The following is a 17,052-nucleotide window of genomic DNA, read 5'->3' on the forward strand; positions in this document are numbered from 1 at the left end:
TTCTCACAATCCGATGGGAAGCTTGTGATAACACCACAAGGTTACGTGAACTTGGAGGCCCACCAGCGCTTTGGTTGCGCCTCTGAGGATTTTATTGCTACAGCGTTACAGGCCAAGCGAAAAGTTTTAGAAATCGATGAGTTTAAACGAGCCGAATGTGTGAAACTAGCAGGTAAAGCACGCAAAAAAATTTTGCGCTAACATTTGAAATGGTGACGTGATCGCCAACTAAAACGTTCATACTTCTCTGCAGTGCACAGCGACAAGTAGACGCCGCAGTGATAACGTCACGTGTGGCGGCGCTACGTTTCCAGTGAAGACACGGTTGTTTGAAGGAAGAAAACGAATGCCGTTGAAGGTGAACTTCAGGAATCATTGTTTTATGGTATCGGTAGACGCACGGCATCATGCGAAAGAAGGCAGCGGACATCTGAAATTTCGGCAACAATGACGCCATCACGCGCTTTCTCGCACAGCTCCAACGCAGAAACAAGAAGCCTAAGCATCGTGCTGATTTTAATCGGCGAGTACGTCACCATTTTAAATGCTTGCGCAAAACTAATTCGTATGCTTTACCTAAAAACTTCATAGATTGGAATGCCTGAATAACCTCAAATCCTCAAAAAACCAACTCACCTTCCCTCGAGTCGCATAAAAACAGCTGTCAGCCCGTTGCAACTAGAGAACCTCCAAATAAAAAACATTGTGAAGATAAGAGCAATCGAACCCAGGTCTTTCAGATTGTGAGGCGAGCCCGCGCAGAACACGGTACAAAAGCTCATTGGCTTGAACTGAATGAAAGTTGGAGCTAGTGACTGCGTTGTGTATTTTTTTTTTACTGTGTGATGTTTCTTTGCATACTGATGCGTACATAATTAATACCCTTGCAGTGCTGCAACACGCTGTCGAGTTCCACTCTTAAAGGCAGGGCTTAAGCGTGCTCTAATTTTTTTCCGTGCATATTTCACTTAAAACGACGCCGGCGCCGGCACTAGCGCCGGCTTTTATGCGACGAGGGCCTTCTAAGGCTATTGCGTTAAAACCAAAGAGTGCCGAATGCTCCCAGGTGCTGGAGGTGAATGATGAGGCCGTCACAACGGATATCCAGTCTGGCTGGAGCAATGGCATGCCCCAAATCCCCAGCACAGGTATGCGAGAGTGATGCATTCTCGCCGATATACTCTCCGAAGTATATATTCATTACGCAGACTTCCTGTCAACGCAGTGCTGGCTTGTCGGCTCCTATTTCTCTCTTCAAGCTAGCGCGGCTGGCAGGAGAAAAAAAATATGGCAAGAAGAAATCATTTCCCAAGCAGTGCGAAGACGACCAGGAAGAAAGGGCGCGAAAGAACAGCACACATAAAGAAAGAAGTCGTGAAAAGTGAACGTGCTGTTTTCCGAACAGTGCGGCCAGTGAAGGCTCAGCTGTTTTCGGTCAAAGAAAAACACGAAGAATGACCGAACTGACCTTCCTCCTCTGCTCTGTATTTCGTGAAGTCTCTAATGAGATTGTTGTGTGGAATATTCTTCTCTAATGTGGCTGTATTCACATGGTGCAAATTGGAAAGACCTTTAGTATTAGGGGAACGAAGAAAGGCATGCTTGATAGTAAAATCACAGTGGCATGTTGATGAACAATGAAAGGTGTGGTTAGGAAACCCGGCTATTATGGTCAGCTGTATAAACCTAAACAAAAAAAAAAGATCCGGCATAAAAGATAGAATACAGCACATGATATTAATGTACATATTATTTATAACGCACAGGAGAGGTTCATTTACTAGCACAAATTCTAATCGTGTAGTGAGCGAGTTTTCACTCTCACTACAATTTGTGGTTTCGTTTTATTTTAACTCTTCTTCTGTTGCGGCCCCGATTGAGCAATGAAATATTTATGTTATTATCTTCTAATTCTTTAAGGTTTTTCCCCCTCATGCGTTGACCCCTGTTTTCCTACATCTCATTTAATCTGCTCGTCGCACACCAAGAATTTCCAAAACAAGAGACAACACTGAAGCTCCGCTTTAAGGGCAAGGCGCGTTGCTTTAATGGGTTCCTTCATCGGCATTAGGTCTCCCACCTAGGTAGTGCCTAATGGCCATATATACGGAATGGGTCATTCTGTACCTTTACAGTTATAAATCGCGAGAACTCCTCTTATCAATCCTGGCGCAGTGGTACAGCGGTTAAGAGATCCGCCACTTCCCTATAACGTCCCTGTTTCAAATGCAGCTACTGGTTGGGCTTGTGTGACCCAGGTTGTTCATCTCGAGCAAGCTCTAGTGGCCTAGACTAGCGCCTGCAAAGTGGTCAGTTTGTGATGACGTCAATGGGTCAATTCACATAGGTGCTAGGTTGGTCACCTGCTTTTAACGCGACAGGGTTAAAGGAATATAGACACCAAATGTTTGCTTGCGTGTTTCCTTCTTTCATACTACGCGCTAGAAATTGGTATACACGAAATATCCCGTGGTATTTGCCTACGATTGATAAATAGTTTATAATTTAATTTTTTTCTTCACGCTATTTCGGTTTCGGTTTCATCAACCTGGCGATGACTGTGACGTGTAGTTGTTGTTTAGGTCACGTGAGGCACAAAAGATGGCAATAAAAGCACTGATAGGTCGTTTGTTGCAATTATAGCTATTGAAGCTGGCTAGTTTAAGTGCTGAAGCGAGTGAAAACTATATTGCATCATTTATAATGCCGTTCTTTCGAGCGCCACGTGGCCTACGCATTAACTACACGTCACAGCCGTCGCTCGGTTGATGGAACCGAAACGGGATGAACGAAAAAATTCAATTATATATTTAGCGGTGTTAGACAAGAGACTTAATGATCGATATATTTTAATGTATAAATCATCAAATGTAAGAAGAAAACATGCAATGAAATTAGGTGTCTACAGTCGTTTAAGGCCCCATTCTCGAGAAAATCTGGTGCTGGCATTATCGGCGTCACCGTTGTGAGCGAAAATATTCAGTTGCGAGCCAATGCTGTGCTGTTCCTTTTCTTTTGCGTCTCTTCCGCTGCGCTGCAGTTATGGAGTAAATCAAGAAAGGAAGATTCTCTTAAGCAGCGCTTTCAAAGTGAGGTATCCTTTCGTCAGAGCCAGTGCATTGTGCATGTTTACTGCTGAAGCAATGAATTTGAGCTTGAGTACGTACAAGACGCCCGCTGTTAAGAAGCGTGGTTTAGTTTCGCATCCTGCCGTAAAGGCGCCGACGAAGTGAACAGTTTTAGCGAGCTGATATAGCTGCTTTCCACTCTCGACAGCGAAGCAAAGACGAAACATGTATTCTTCAGTGGAAACGCTAGAGCTCTAGAAAAGCCATATACTTAGTCAGTGGATTTTTCCATTTATTTCTTTTTCTTAATGTAAAAATTCCGGTCTTACTTTACACCTTCAAATAGTAGTGAGCAGGAGTTTGGAGGCTAAAGTAGTCACCATTATCTCGCGTCTAGCGAATGACGCACCGCATCTAAAAATAACCTCACGCTGCGCTTGTCTGGTAGTTTAGGGCCGAACTATTATACTCTTCTGAGAATACACAACACAACACATGGCCAAGTTCGTGCTAGCCGATCTTATAGACTTAACGAGCCTGAATAATAAGAATATATAGATAAGTGTAAGAAATGTTCCTTTTCCCCAAAAGAGCCATTTGTTAGAAAGAGAAATGCTGAAACCTCAGGTAATCATCATCATCATCATGAGCAGTAGTCTAACGACGTCCAGAGCAAGATAAAGATATCATTTATATACTTCCAATCAACCCTATCCCTACGCCAGCGGTGGCCAGATTACAACCGCAAGCACCCTACTCTCATTAGCTCACGTTACTCTCAGCCGACTCTGCTTTGCGCATCTTCTCTTAGAATACACTTAATTACCCTACGAGACGATTCAATTGACATCTTATGCATTACATGCGCTGCCAAAGAATATGTGTCCTTCATCCCAACTAGGATGTCATAAACTAGAAATTGTTCCTTTACCCACTCTGCTCCTTTCCAATCTCACAATATTACCCGCCTCATTTTCCTTTCGATAGTTGGCTGTGCTCACTTCAGCTAAGAAGCTGCCGCGGTGGCTCAGTGGTTGTTCCCAAAAGACGCAGGTTGAATAGCCGGCCACGGCGGTCGCATTTCGATATTACTGTACCACTGTGGCCGCCGCGGTATATCAGTGGTTATGGCGCTTTGCTGCTGACCCAAAAGACACGGGTTTGATCCCGGCCGCGGCGATCGAATTTCGATAGAGGCGAAATTCTAGAGGTCCGTGTACTGTGCGTTGTGAGTGCATGTCAAGAGCCCCCTTGTGGTACAAATTATCCAGAACCCTCCACTACGACGTCCCTCATAGCCCGAGTCGCTTTGGTACGTTAAACCCTCCAAAATAGCCAAACGATCTCTTCAGCTCAGTTCGCGCCTTTTCGTTAACGAGCAAGTTTCCTACCGATAGGTGAGTATGGGAAGGAACGAAGTGTTCTACAGCTTCGTCTTGAAATATCATGCACCAATGGAGATTTCCAAATCTTTTATAGCCGATACAGTAATCGTCACACTTACGCTAGGCTGAGCCAGAAACTGCTCATGAAAAACAGCACTCAATGTTATAAAACCATACATTTTGCCGATCATCTCAGCGTTTTTTTTTTTCACAGTAGTGTATAAGAAATGATGCGAACAAAGCGAGAAGGAATGCAAACAAAAGAACACACGCCTCCACTGGTGCCATATCTGAAACGTGCACGTGACTTCATGACTTCATGCCTGATGTCACGTGCTAGCAGATAAGACGCAAAATATGAATCTTGAACCAGGATACTGATATTTCCGCGCTGAACAAACAGGGGAAAAATAAAATGAGGAAAATTATTTGACTGCACAAGGACAAAAAGTTCACACGTTCCTGTACTTGAGTAGTGTAGTGGTATTACTGTGAAGTAATGGAAAGTGTATCCTCAGTGTATACAAACAAAAAACACATAATGGATCTCGAATTTACAGTGTTTATTGTGCAGCTCGGTAATTAAAAGAATAGAATGCAGAGCACCACCAAGTATCTATTAGGCAGAGTAGATCGGCAGACACCAATCACAGCATAAAGATCACAATGCTCGCTAGTCTCACAAATAAGCAAAAAGGTACAGTATATGTAATGATTACTTCATTCACTCAACTAGTTCTCAAAAAGCATGGAAACCAAAATAACAAAATGTGACCGAGAGGGACCGAATGAATATACCACGAGAATGAAAGCGGATCGGAGTGCGTTTGTCAGGCACCCTCTGGTGCATAACTGCAGCTTACCGATATTCCTTTGCAGTAAAGGGGACAGCTAACGCTTCCTCGGCTAAACTCACTCGTGAGATTCAAAAATAGCGGCCAGTGCGGAACCTTTAAAATACACCGATAACCTTACCGTGAACTAAGAAATGAAAATGGTGGGTGTTAAAAGATAGGGTGAGAAAGCTTCGTTCATCAGGCAACATGCCTGCGATTTATTTTATCACAGTTGAAAAAATTCACTGACACAAGTAATTCTATTGTGTGCGGGCAATGCGATAGCATTAGCAGCTTTTGATGCTATTACCGGAAGTGTCATTAATTAAGGTCTCGACCTGACATTTCCCTACATCCGGAGAGAATGATATGTTCTTGTGACGCCGCTTCCCTCCGGAAAATGAGCGCATTTGGCTCACCACAGGGTTCTGTACTCTGGCCGATCTTGTTTTTAGTTTACACAAAAGACACTAGCAAGAATTTCGGCTCTGCAGTGCAGCTATTTGCAGGTGATTGCGTAGTATATAGGCAAATATATAACTCTATGGATGCATGTTATTTACAGAAATACCTGATAACTCTTGGTAATTGGTGCAGAGATTCCCAAATGGAGATCAACGTGTCTACAACGAAAGCAATCACGTTCTCCGCTCTTAAACCTATGACTTATACTTACAGTATAATCGACGCACGCGTGGAATTTCTGTCCGACATAAAATATTTAGGCACTCATTTATTCTCCAATCCATCTTGGAATCTTCACATTGATACGATGATGAGCGAGTCATCAAAGCTCTTGGCTTTATTAGGCGTAACCTGCATTTGACCAACTAATCCACAAAACTTACGGCATACACTACTTTAGTCCGCTTAAATCTGGAATACGCGCCACTTATGCGGAATCCACTTCAGGCTTATCTAGTAAATAAGGTTGAATCTCTTCAAAATATGGCTGCCTGGTTCATCTCAAAGAACTGCTCGCGCACAGCAAGCATATCTCAAATGAAAAGCTCCCTTAAATTGCCACTTCTCGAGGAACGCAGGTTATACCAACCCTAGTTCTTCTTACACAAGCTTTGTCACAGTGATCCAGCCTTTTCTGCGCTACACATAACTCCAGCCAATCGAATATTTCCGCTGCTTGATCACCTGCGCAAAGTACAGCCTGCTTTTTCCCGCACAAACCTTTTTTTTTTGTTTTCAGTGGCCGCTTCTCGCCGTTGGTTAATGGAATCAGCTGCCGGAAAGCGTTGTGTCTATAATTGACCATGACACATTCCTTAATAGCCTGAAGTGTTTGCTAAGGTTGTGAATGGCCTTGGAGCTGCGTATTTTTTACTTTAAATGACGTGTTCACTTCATGTACGAACTATCTGAATGTTTGCCTGTTATTGTGTTCGTCCTGCGCGTTCAACTTTTATTGCCCCCCCCCCTTTTCCCCGTCCCCTTTGTAATACCCGCTCGGGTCTTTAGGTTGTCTGAGTAAAAAAAATTGCTTTGTACTGTCTGTCGTAACATCTGGTTGCCGTAATTTGTTTGGCTGTGCTGCATTTCCCAGTGCTCACGATGTTTAGTTCAGTAATAAGGCATATTTGTTTGTAAGTTTCCAGAATTATTTAGAAGTTTTGTTTCGTTTTATTTTTTAACTTTTCGCAAATGCAATGGTTATAAAAGTTTCCATATTAATTTTCTGAATCGCTTGAGAAAGATATCAGCTGAGAAGTCGGGTTCATAATTTGTTCTAATCTGAATTACTTCAGTTTGCATTAGTGTCTATTTTCTAACGTTTGTAGATGTATTGTATCACACTAAGAGCAGTATTTTATGCGTGATAAAAACAATGAATGACAAATTGGCAATCTTGTACAAACCGGAAATAATTCTCGTTTCTTCTTTTTTTTCCTACAATGTGAATAAAGCCTGTTATGACATGATTAATTTCAGATTCCCACAACATGTACTGTGAAAACGTTAGGCTTGGAGCTTTAAAATCTGTGACAGTTTCAGTAGCTCGACTATTTATATGCAGAAACTAATCAGGAACAATGTGTCTGTTTTCAGTTCCGAAGATGACGGCTTCAATTTTTGTGTAATTATAATCTATCCATTGCAAGAACAAGAGTCATTAAGTTTGCTTAAAGTACTGGCAGTACCATACTTCCCCCAAATCTCCATGTATGCTTTTGATACGAATCTGCTTTTATCATATCCATCACTAGCTATCTTGGAAAAAAATAAGAGTTATTACCGAAACTGGCTCCCTTACTGGTTGCATATAAATGGTTTGCAGCTAATTGCAGTAAACTGATACTTGTTTTATATAAACCCACAAACAACCCGTTTTGGGCTGAAACAGAAATTGTGTCTCGCAACAACAGATTACACGAGGCCACTACTGAAAGATGTTTCAGCATATGGTACAAAAACGATATGTCATAAAACACACATGTAAATAAATTAGCCGCAGAATCCGGCAAAACTGTTGCATATATATGCAGAAGTAGTGATAATTTTCCTACATGGTTAAAACTACCTTTGCATCACGCACTTTTCTTCTCTAAGTTGTCGCACTGTGCTGTACTGCGGGGAACAACAGCAGCTCTGAAGTATAACATACTCTTGAGCCGGCCAAAAACCTTTTAATATTATTATCATGGTTAACCGTGCAGTTTTCTGACCAGTTATTTATTAACTATGCTTCTGGCAACGCGATCATGATGTTACAAGTTAATACAACATATTAAACACAAAAAGTGTGTTTCACAGCAGCAAATCTTCCTGAATCAAAGTAAACTATGCGTACACACAAAAGAAGAGTACCCCCTTACTAGAACAAACTATGGCCGGCAGAGCTTAAAACTTTCAATTTCATTAGATGTTGAGCATATTGTAACGGAAAACAGGGAGACAGGTCGCTAACCAGCAGAATACAGCAAGCAGCCAGCCAGCCAGCGCGAGACACTTCAACGTCTTCGAAGACACTTCAGCGCCACCTGAGAACACCAGGTGGCATTACTCCCCCTCCAAAAAAAAAAAGAAAAACAAAAGCGGGGTTGCAGTATGGGCAGTGGAAAGAGAAAAAAAAAACAGCACAAGCACACAAAAATGTACAAGGGAGGTGGGCGAAGGTGTCCCACGCGAAAACTAGCAGAACACTGAGCGTACTATCCATTACCGCGTGAAGTAGGGTTTCATGCGGACAACGTGCACAACCTCAGAGCGGGGTGGACGACGCTGAGGCTGCACAGTCCCGTCAGGAAGAACTTCGTAGGTCACTTCGGTGACGCGGCGCAAAACTCGGTACGGTCCAAAGTAACGGCACATCAGTTTTTCAGACAAGCCTGGGCGGCGTACCGGGGTCCACACCCAAACTTGGTCTCCCGGATGGTATTCGACGTGCCGATGACGGAGGTTGTAGCGGCGTGCATCCGTGCCCTGCTGCCGCTGAATGTGAAGACGGGCAAGTTGACGTGCTTCCTCGGCGCGCTGAGCGAACTGCTCGGCGTCTGGCGTGAGTGGGTGGTCATCAGTGCTGCATGGAAGCATTGCATCCAGCATCGTCTGAACGTCACGTCCGTAGACCAGACGAAATGGTGTAAATCGGGTCGTCTCCTGGGTGGCCGTGTTGTAAGCGTATGTGACGTACGGGAGAATCTCGTCCCAGGTTTTGTGCTGCGAGTCTATGTACATTGCGATCATGTCGGCGATCGTTCTGTTGAGTCTCTCTGTGAGCCCGTTCGTCTGTGGGTGATAGGCAGTAGTTTAGCGATGGTTCGTGTGACTGAGCTCGAACACGTCGCGCATGAGCTGTGCCGTAAACGCCGTACCTCGATCAGTGATTACGTGGGATGGTGCGCCATGACGCAGCACGATTTGTTGCATAAAAAACTGGGCGATCTCAGATGACGTACCGCGCTGCACCGCTTTAGTTTCTGCATACCTTGTTAAATAGTCGGTCGCGACTATGATCCATTTATGACCGGCCGATGACACAGGGAATGGGCCCAGAAGATCGATGCCGACTTGATCAAAAGGCGTCCGAGGGGGTTCAATAGGTTGAAGCAAGCCCGCTGGCTTGAGAGGAGGCGCCTTACGACGTTGGCAATCGCGGCAGCCTCTGACGTAACGCTGGACGGCGTGAGAAAGTTTGGGCCAATAATACGCCTGGCGCACGCGTGCAAGTGTGCGGGCAAAGCCCAAGTGGCCGGAGGTCGGCTCATCGTGACAAGCAAGAAGGATATCGGCGCGGAGATCTGCCGGAACGACGAGGAGGTGCGCTCGGTCAACAGTGCTGGAGTTTTTCTTAAACAAAATGCCGTTCCGGAGACAGAAGGCCGACAGGTTTCTAGAAAATTGTCGGGGTACGACAGAAGCTCGGCCCTCCAGATAATCAATGATAGGTCGCAGGTCTGGGTCAGCTCGCTGGCGGGTCATTAGGTCTAAGGCGCTGACAACTCCAATAAAACCACTCTCGTCCTCTATGCTATCATCCGCTAACCCGACGGGCGCGCGAGAGAGTGCGTCAGCGTCTTCGTGCGTCTGGCCAGATTTGTGCACAATGGTGTAATCGAATTCTTGGAGGCGGAGGCTCCATCGGGCTAGGCGCCCCGATGGGTCGCGAAGATTTGCAAGCCAGCACAACGAATGGTGGTCGGTAACTACTTTGAACGGGCGGCCGTAGAGGTACGGACGAAATTTCATGGTTGCCCACATAACCGCAAGGCATTCTTTTTCTGTGGTCGAATAGTTTGTTTCAGCGCGAGAAAGCGTGCGGCTTGCATACGCGATGACCCTTTGCACGCCACCTTGGTGTTGGACGAGTACGGCGCCGAGGCCGACGTTGCTCGCGTCGGTGTGGACTTCGGTTTCAGCCTCTTCATCAAAGTGCGCAAGAACAGGGGATGTTAGCAGTCGTCTGCGCAGCTCGGCAAAAGCCTCCTGCTGCTCGGCAGCCCACACGAACTGTGTATCATTGCGCGTGAGGTGGTACAGGGGTGCGGCAATCTTTGAAAAGTCGGCGATGAAGCGGCGGTAATATGCGCACAGACCCAAAAAACGTTGCACACTTTTCTTTGTTGCAGGAACAGGAAAGTTGGCGACGGCAGCAGTTTTCTCGGGGTCGGGCTTAACGCCATCGGCACTCACGAGGTGACCGAGAAACTTCAACTCTTTGTACCCAAAGTGGCACTTCTCGGGCTTTAGCGTTAAGTCGGCCGATCGGAGGGCATCTAATACTGTCCTCAGGCGTTCAAGGTGTTCGGCAAAGGTTTCGGAAAATACGACGACATCATCGAGATAAACCAAACAAGTTTGCCATTTTAGTCCAGCGAGAACGGTATCCATCATCCGCTGGAAAGTTGCCGGCGCTGAACATAGCCCAAAAGGTAGCACTTTAAATTCGTACAGTCCGTCGGGTGTCACGAACGCCGTTTTTTCGCGGTCCCGCTCGTCGACCTCTATCTGCCAGTACCCACTCTTTAAATCAATGGAGGAGAAGTACTGGGCGCGACGAAGTCTGTCGAGCGAGTCGTCGATACGAGGCAGCGGGTAGACGTCTTTTTTGGTGATGTTGTTCAGTTTCCGATAATCCACGCAGAAGCGGAGTGTCCCATCCTTTTTCTTCACCAGCACGACAGGTGAAGACCAGGGGCTGCTGGAAGGTTGAATGATTCCATCTGAAAGCATCTCCTTCACCTGCGTTTGGATCGCCTCACGCTCCTTCGGTGAGATACGGTACGGCTGCTGATGGATGGGGCGGGCATCGTCGGGCGTAATGATGCGGTGCTTGAGAAGAGCCGTTTGCCGGACTTTCGACGAAGAAGCGAAACAGGAGGAGTATTCAAGTAGGAGGGCACGTAGTTCTCGCTGTTGAGTCACCGAAAGGTCCGGGCTGATGTCAAGGGATGGGCGCACAGGTCTAACAGCTTCGAACGCGAAACATTCAGAAACCTCCGCTAAGGGGTCGGCGAATGCGATGGCAGTAGCACGAAAAAGGTGCCGGGGCTCGTTAGAGAAGTTAGTCACCAGGAGCTCAGAGCAGCCGTCGCGGAGATGGATGAGACCTCGCGCTGAGAAGATGCCGTGGGTGAGCAAAAGGGACAGGTTGCCCTCTGCGACCGCTGTCCCTTCACGTAGTCCGTCGCAGTGAACACTCACAAAAACGCTGGCGCGTGGCGGAATCCAAACGCTCTCGGCGGATATTCTAAGGGCGGCGTGGCGCGGACAGTCCTCGGAGTAAACATCAGCTTTCTCGGTAGAAAATGTGACAGTGCGCTTTCGGAGGTCAATAATAGCTCCATACTCTCGGAGAAAATCAACGCCAAGGATACAGTCACGGGAGCAGTTCGGTAGAACTAGGCAGCTGACAACAAATGTGGAGCTGCGAATTTGGACTCTTGCTGTGCATAGGCCAAGCGGAGTTACGACATGTCCGCCGGCCGTGCGAATCTGCGTGCCGGACCATGGTGTCATTACTTTTTTAAGAAGCGCCGCTAGCTTTCCGCTTAAAATCGAGAAATCAGCGCCAGTGTCCACCAAAGCACTAACCTTATAGCCATCGAGAAGCACGGGTATATCCAACGAGAATCGATCTCCGAGTTCAGGTACTGCAGTCGTTGCCTTTAAATCGCGGTCGGTCGCTGTTCGCGTTGTCGGGGGGTCTTGTTCGTATCGATTGCCAGCGGCCTCGCCCCCTGAGGTCGCTCTCTTTAGTTTTCCCGGCGGGGACTTGGCGACCGTCTCTGCGCCATCCAGGAGGAACTTTGGGGCTGTGGCGAAGGTCGGCGTGGTGATGGAGACCGAGACTGCCGCTGGGGAATTGTCGCCATGCGCTGCTGGGCTACGTAGTCCTCGATCTCCCGGGGTCGTTGACCTCTTGGTGGACGGGGCATGTCGATAGGGAACCCCTGCAGCCCAAGTTGTCGATACGGGCACTGGCGATACAGATGACCGGGTTCCCCGCAGTGAAAGCAGAGACGCCGCCGATCCGGAGCACGCCACAGGTCCGTTTTCCGCTGGGGTGATCGTCGATTGTCGATGTAGTACGTGTCGGGGTGTGCGGAAAACAGCGAGCCTTGATTGGACGGAGGAAACTGCGCCGAAGAGGGCGCAGGACGTTGCAAGGCTTCAGCGTACGTTGGACGACGGCACTCCGTTGGTAAAGGCGGCGGGTCAACGGACGGGAACGAAGGTCTCAAGGCTTGAACCTCTTCGCGGACCAGGCTAGCGAGAGAGCCGGCCGTCGGCAGGGGAGCACCGAAAAGCGCCTGGAGCTCTTCGCGCACAACGGAGCGGATCAGGTCGCGGAGAAGACCAGGGTTAGCCCCGAAGGCAGGAAGCGGCTCTGTAAGTGAAGCGGCGAGTACCGGCCGGTCGTAGGTGGTAGACCGCCGCAAGAGCATCTTCTCCATCGTGACCGCCTCCGAGAGAAACTCAGCAACAGTCCCAGGTGGACTGCGCACGAGGCCAGCGAAAAGTTGCTCTTTAACGCCGCGCATGAGATGGCGCACCTTTTTATCTTCGGGCATGGCCGGGTCAGCTCGCCGGAAGAGCCGAGTCATATCCTCCACGTACATGCTTACAGTCTCATTCGGCATCTGAATGCGAGACTGCAAAGCCCGTTCAGCCCGTTCTCGACGATCCGTGCTGGTGTAGGTCTCCAGCAGGCGTCGGCGGAACTCGTGCCATGATGTTAGGGCGTCTTCTCGGTTTTCGTACCAGGTACGTGCACCATCCTCGAGACTAAAGAAGACGTTTCGAAGTTTAGCGGCGTCGTCCCACTGGTTGAATGAGGCCACGCGTTCAAACTCGAGAAGCCAGTCCTCTACGTCTTCGAGCTGACTGCCGTGGAATGGTTTGGGCAGTCGCGGATTCTGCAAGGTGTAGTAGGCAGCAGCTGGCATGACAGGTCGATGGGTGGGTGCTCTGGCAAACTCCAAAAGCCCGTGTTCGGGAGGTAGGCCTTGATTTCTCCGGCTAGCACGGTGCACGGGGGTGTCCACTAGCGAAGGACTGGAGCCCAGGGTATCCGGAGGAGTATGAGACATATACAGGGATCTTTACCCAGCGCCTACACCAAAATATGTAACGGAAAACAGGGAGACAGGTCGCTAACCAGCAGAATACAGCAAGCAGCCAGCCAGCCAGCGCGAGACACTTCAACGTCTTCGAAGACACTTCAGCGCCACCTGAGAACACCAGGTGGCAATATAATTGCAGGCGAGGTTGACTTTCAGTGACCCGCAAATAAAAAAAAGTCAGATATTTGCTAAACTAGCTGATTTCCTATCCTTAACAGAGGCTGCCTACCACCTTTTCCAGACAACGCGAAATGCATATTTTCTGTGGTGCTAGTTATGCTGTGCGGTCTCTGTATGTATACATATATGTCAGTGCATAAATTTTGTAAAATGCTGTATTGTCGATCTAAGAAGTAATAATTAGCTCTGAATGTATAACTTTTATTTATTATGCATATCTTGAGTTCACTTCAATTAATGTCTTACATATTTTTAACGTACATGTGTATTTATTTGCACTTTCATGCTGCACAACATATGTGCTGAACCTGTCTCGATCATACATGTGAGCATTATACATTGTGTGCCTAACTTCTCTACCTGGGGCATGAGCCTTTCTCACCCCATCAGCCTTTACCTCCTGCTCCACTTTTTCTGTAGATCGAAAAAAAAGAAGGAAGAAAGAAGAAGAGAACAAGAGATCGTCTGGCACTTGAAAAAGTGGTCATGAAAGTATAAAAAAAGTGGCACGACGAATCAAAGGTGAGGTGAGGAAGTATGGCTACATAGTTTGCTATTCGGTGGCACAGAAAACTTCTGATTGGAACTCATTAGCACAGGCGCGTGTCCTGCACCAGAATCAACCCGGCTGGTGGTGGGAATAACAGCGAAATGGTTTCCAGGGAAGTTACAGCAATTTGCCGCGTTGTTACCGTGCCGTTGGCATTTGTGACCGTTCGTTCACGTTCCTTCCAGCTTTACTTACTGCCGATCTGTTTATCTGTGAACGTGTGCCACGCTAGAAGTCATTAAGTACAGAGATTTGGCTCACCTGAGCGATTCCAGGCCGTGGGGCTGGAGGATGAGGCGGCTGGGGAGGATTAGGCGGCGCTGGTGGTGGCGGGGATGTGATGATAATTGGCCCGCCGGAAGCCCCTGAAGACTGGCTTAGGGGGAGCGGCACAGAAATGGGAATCGGGATGGAGACGAGCGTGTTTCCACCACCACCACTGCCGGAGCCCTGTGACGCCAAATGGCCCCGCGGTGAACAAAACGCCGATGAAATTACGGCACGGCGAAACTGGCTACTACACTATCGTTGAGCTATTATACTTCTGGCACGTTAGTACTTGAAGGGAATGAAGAAGCTGAGTTCAGGAAAGCAAGATGCAAACTTAGAAACGCTTATAGAGAGACAATCTCTTACATACTCAACAGGACCTGCATTCTGTCGGGAGATATTTTCTGTACTCGTTCCCTAGGACGTCATCTATGATTAGGGTGATGATTGGTAGCCATGCTTCGAAGGAGCAATGAAAAGAAATTACCGCAAGCCTCAAAGCTTTCTATTGCTATCCCGCGATCTATTGTAGCCAGGTGCTGACCCACCTTGGAAATGATTGTTTAAAGTTGATGCAGAAATCTTACTTGTGTGCCTTCATATTTTTGCTTGTGAATGTGGCTTTCAGGTATGGCTATCGGAAGGTTGGTATATAGGACAGACGGAGGGTCTCATTCTAAACGTGAACCTCCGATCAAGAGGACTAGCGTCGTCGAGTCACTGCATGTGGTGTATGTGCCGAAATGGGCACTTTAGCTCAGGCTCATAAATAGAATAAAAAATACATGCGAATTATTACCCACCATGCTCTTTCGTCTTCTAGTTAACTAGTAATAAGCCACCATTCAGAATCCAAAATTAAAAGTTCATGGCATGTAAGATAGGCATTATCACTCTTGAAAAAAGAAATTGGATTCACACGCGCGTTTGATCCGAGTTTCGCTCGTGTAATATCGAGGGCAGCTCTAGTTCTTACAGCCCTTCAGTTGAGTTCGTCAGCAGCCTCCCGGCTGCCATTTGTAATGTTGATTTCCGCGAACGCTGTCATCGTGCACCGGCGAAATTTCTTTAGGTCATAGGCGGATATAAGAACCCGCGCTTCTGCACAATCGACGTCGTGCATGTACAGGTGAGTTCCATTTACATCGAGCCATGACGCCACTTACCGTGTTGATTCTCGCTGTGGCCACTGGAAGATCTAGAGCCGCATCTGAGTGCTGCTGCTCCGGCCCGTCAAATGCGGCCTCTGCAGGGCAGTTGCACTTGCCGTCGCGTGGCGGCTCAGCGGCGAACGCGTCTGAGTAGGCAGCCATGTCTGCCGTGACGTAGCTTACGGTGTAGCTGGTGCGTGAGGCGGCCGGTGGATTCGTAGTAGATGCACGGGTAGAGGCGTATTCCTGGTCCAGTGATCCTGCCGCAAAAAAGTCGAAACTATAAAAACAAACACATGTTTCGTCGCCTACTGCGGAGATACCTAAAAACTAACAATTATGTCCGCTAAGTGCTCCTAAGCGCTGCCCACGCTCTGAGCGCTTTATTATCTGGACCAAATTTGTGCAAGGCAATGCCGCGAGGTGTGGCAAAATGAAACGGGCAAAACATTGCATTCGACGACTCCAGCATCCCGGTTTTAGATGAATTTCCCGTGCGTTTGGGTTCACACTGACCGCTATCGGTTGTGTTCCGTTGTAGATACCATAAAAATGGGGGTGAAGTTGTGAAATAGTATTCTTTATAAAGGTGACGTGATAAATTTCTAAATACGGTAATGAAGATGTTCATTGGAGGACATATCACACAACTTTTCTGATTTTGTATTAAAAATTGAAATTACTCCAAAGATATGGGATAACCCTTTCTACTGCAGTGGACGTAGTTAGGCTGATGCAGATGATGACTGAAAGATATTAGATATATGATCTATGCTCTACAAAACTTTGGCCACGTGTGTATGTTGTGCTATAGAATGATCGCAGTGCCGTCTCACTAATGCGCTTTGAAACGTCATGCGATCTCACTTCATTTCCGACGACAAAAATAATATCTCAAGAGGCAGTGCATAAGCAACATGACTGAAAAAAAAATGAAGCACGCAAGACACGTCTTTCGTCTTTTCTGATTTCGCACTGGTTCAGTATAGTCCCGCCTGTATTTAAAATTAGGGAAAATACTCTCTGCTGCAGCCTACTATTCATTAGCGAATAGTTATTAAACAGGTTTACAGTTCTGCGGTATTAAAAATTCCTAATGGTGACTACGCAAGAAGACAAAAACAAAAGGGTTCAAAAAATGCTGTCTCAGCGAAAAGGCTTTCGCTGATGATTCGGATTAGTGCACAAAAAACCGCTATTCTCGACAACGCAAAAGTGATACCACCAAAAGACTCACAGATCTGTTGCTCATAGGTTTCGTTTATAATTTCCTTCCGAGCGGTAGTTAAAAATTTGGTCGCGATTGCTTTATATCATGCGCACTGTAACTGAAGCATACAAAAAAAGGGGAGGGGGGACCTGAGTATTGCCCTCGACGAGGAGCCTACGCAACAGAGGGCTGTTCGGAATCCAGGTAGTCGATCACGCTGTGGACGCCACCAATTAAAAGAATGCACGGGCAACGGGAGACACCGCAATAATGCATTCGGAGCTAAGCAGCTGCATGCCATCGAGCTAAATACCTCCGCAGAAT

At 47.1% G+C, this 17,052-nt stretch overlaps 1 protein-coding gene across 1 annotated transcript in view; it reads right to left on the reverse strand.

Moving 5' to 3' along the window:
• LOC144097791 (uncharacterized) overlaps nt 1-15,680 on the reverse strand; it is a 59,135-nt gene extending 43,455 nt beyond the window's left edge. The window contains exons 1-2 of the mRNA XM_077630423.1: nt 15,534-15,680; nt 14,359-14,547 (exon numbers count right to left, since the gene is read on the reverse strand). Of these exons, the coding sequence (XP_077486549.1) occupies nt 14,359-14,547; nt 15,534-15,680 (336 nt within the window). The remainder of the gene's footprint in view (nt 1-14,358; nt 14,548-15,533) is intronic.
• Nucleotides 15,681-17,052: the final 1,372 nt, after the last annotated feature.

This window comes from Amblyomma americanum, chromosome 7 (assembly GCF_052857255.1).
Source record: "Amblyomma americanum isolate KBUSLIRL-KWMA chromosome 7, ASM5285725v1, whole genome shotgun sequence".
Lineage (NCBI taxonomy): Eukaryota > Metazoa > Arthropoda > Arachnida > Ixodida > Ixodidae > Amblyomma > Amblyomma americanum.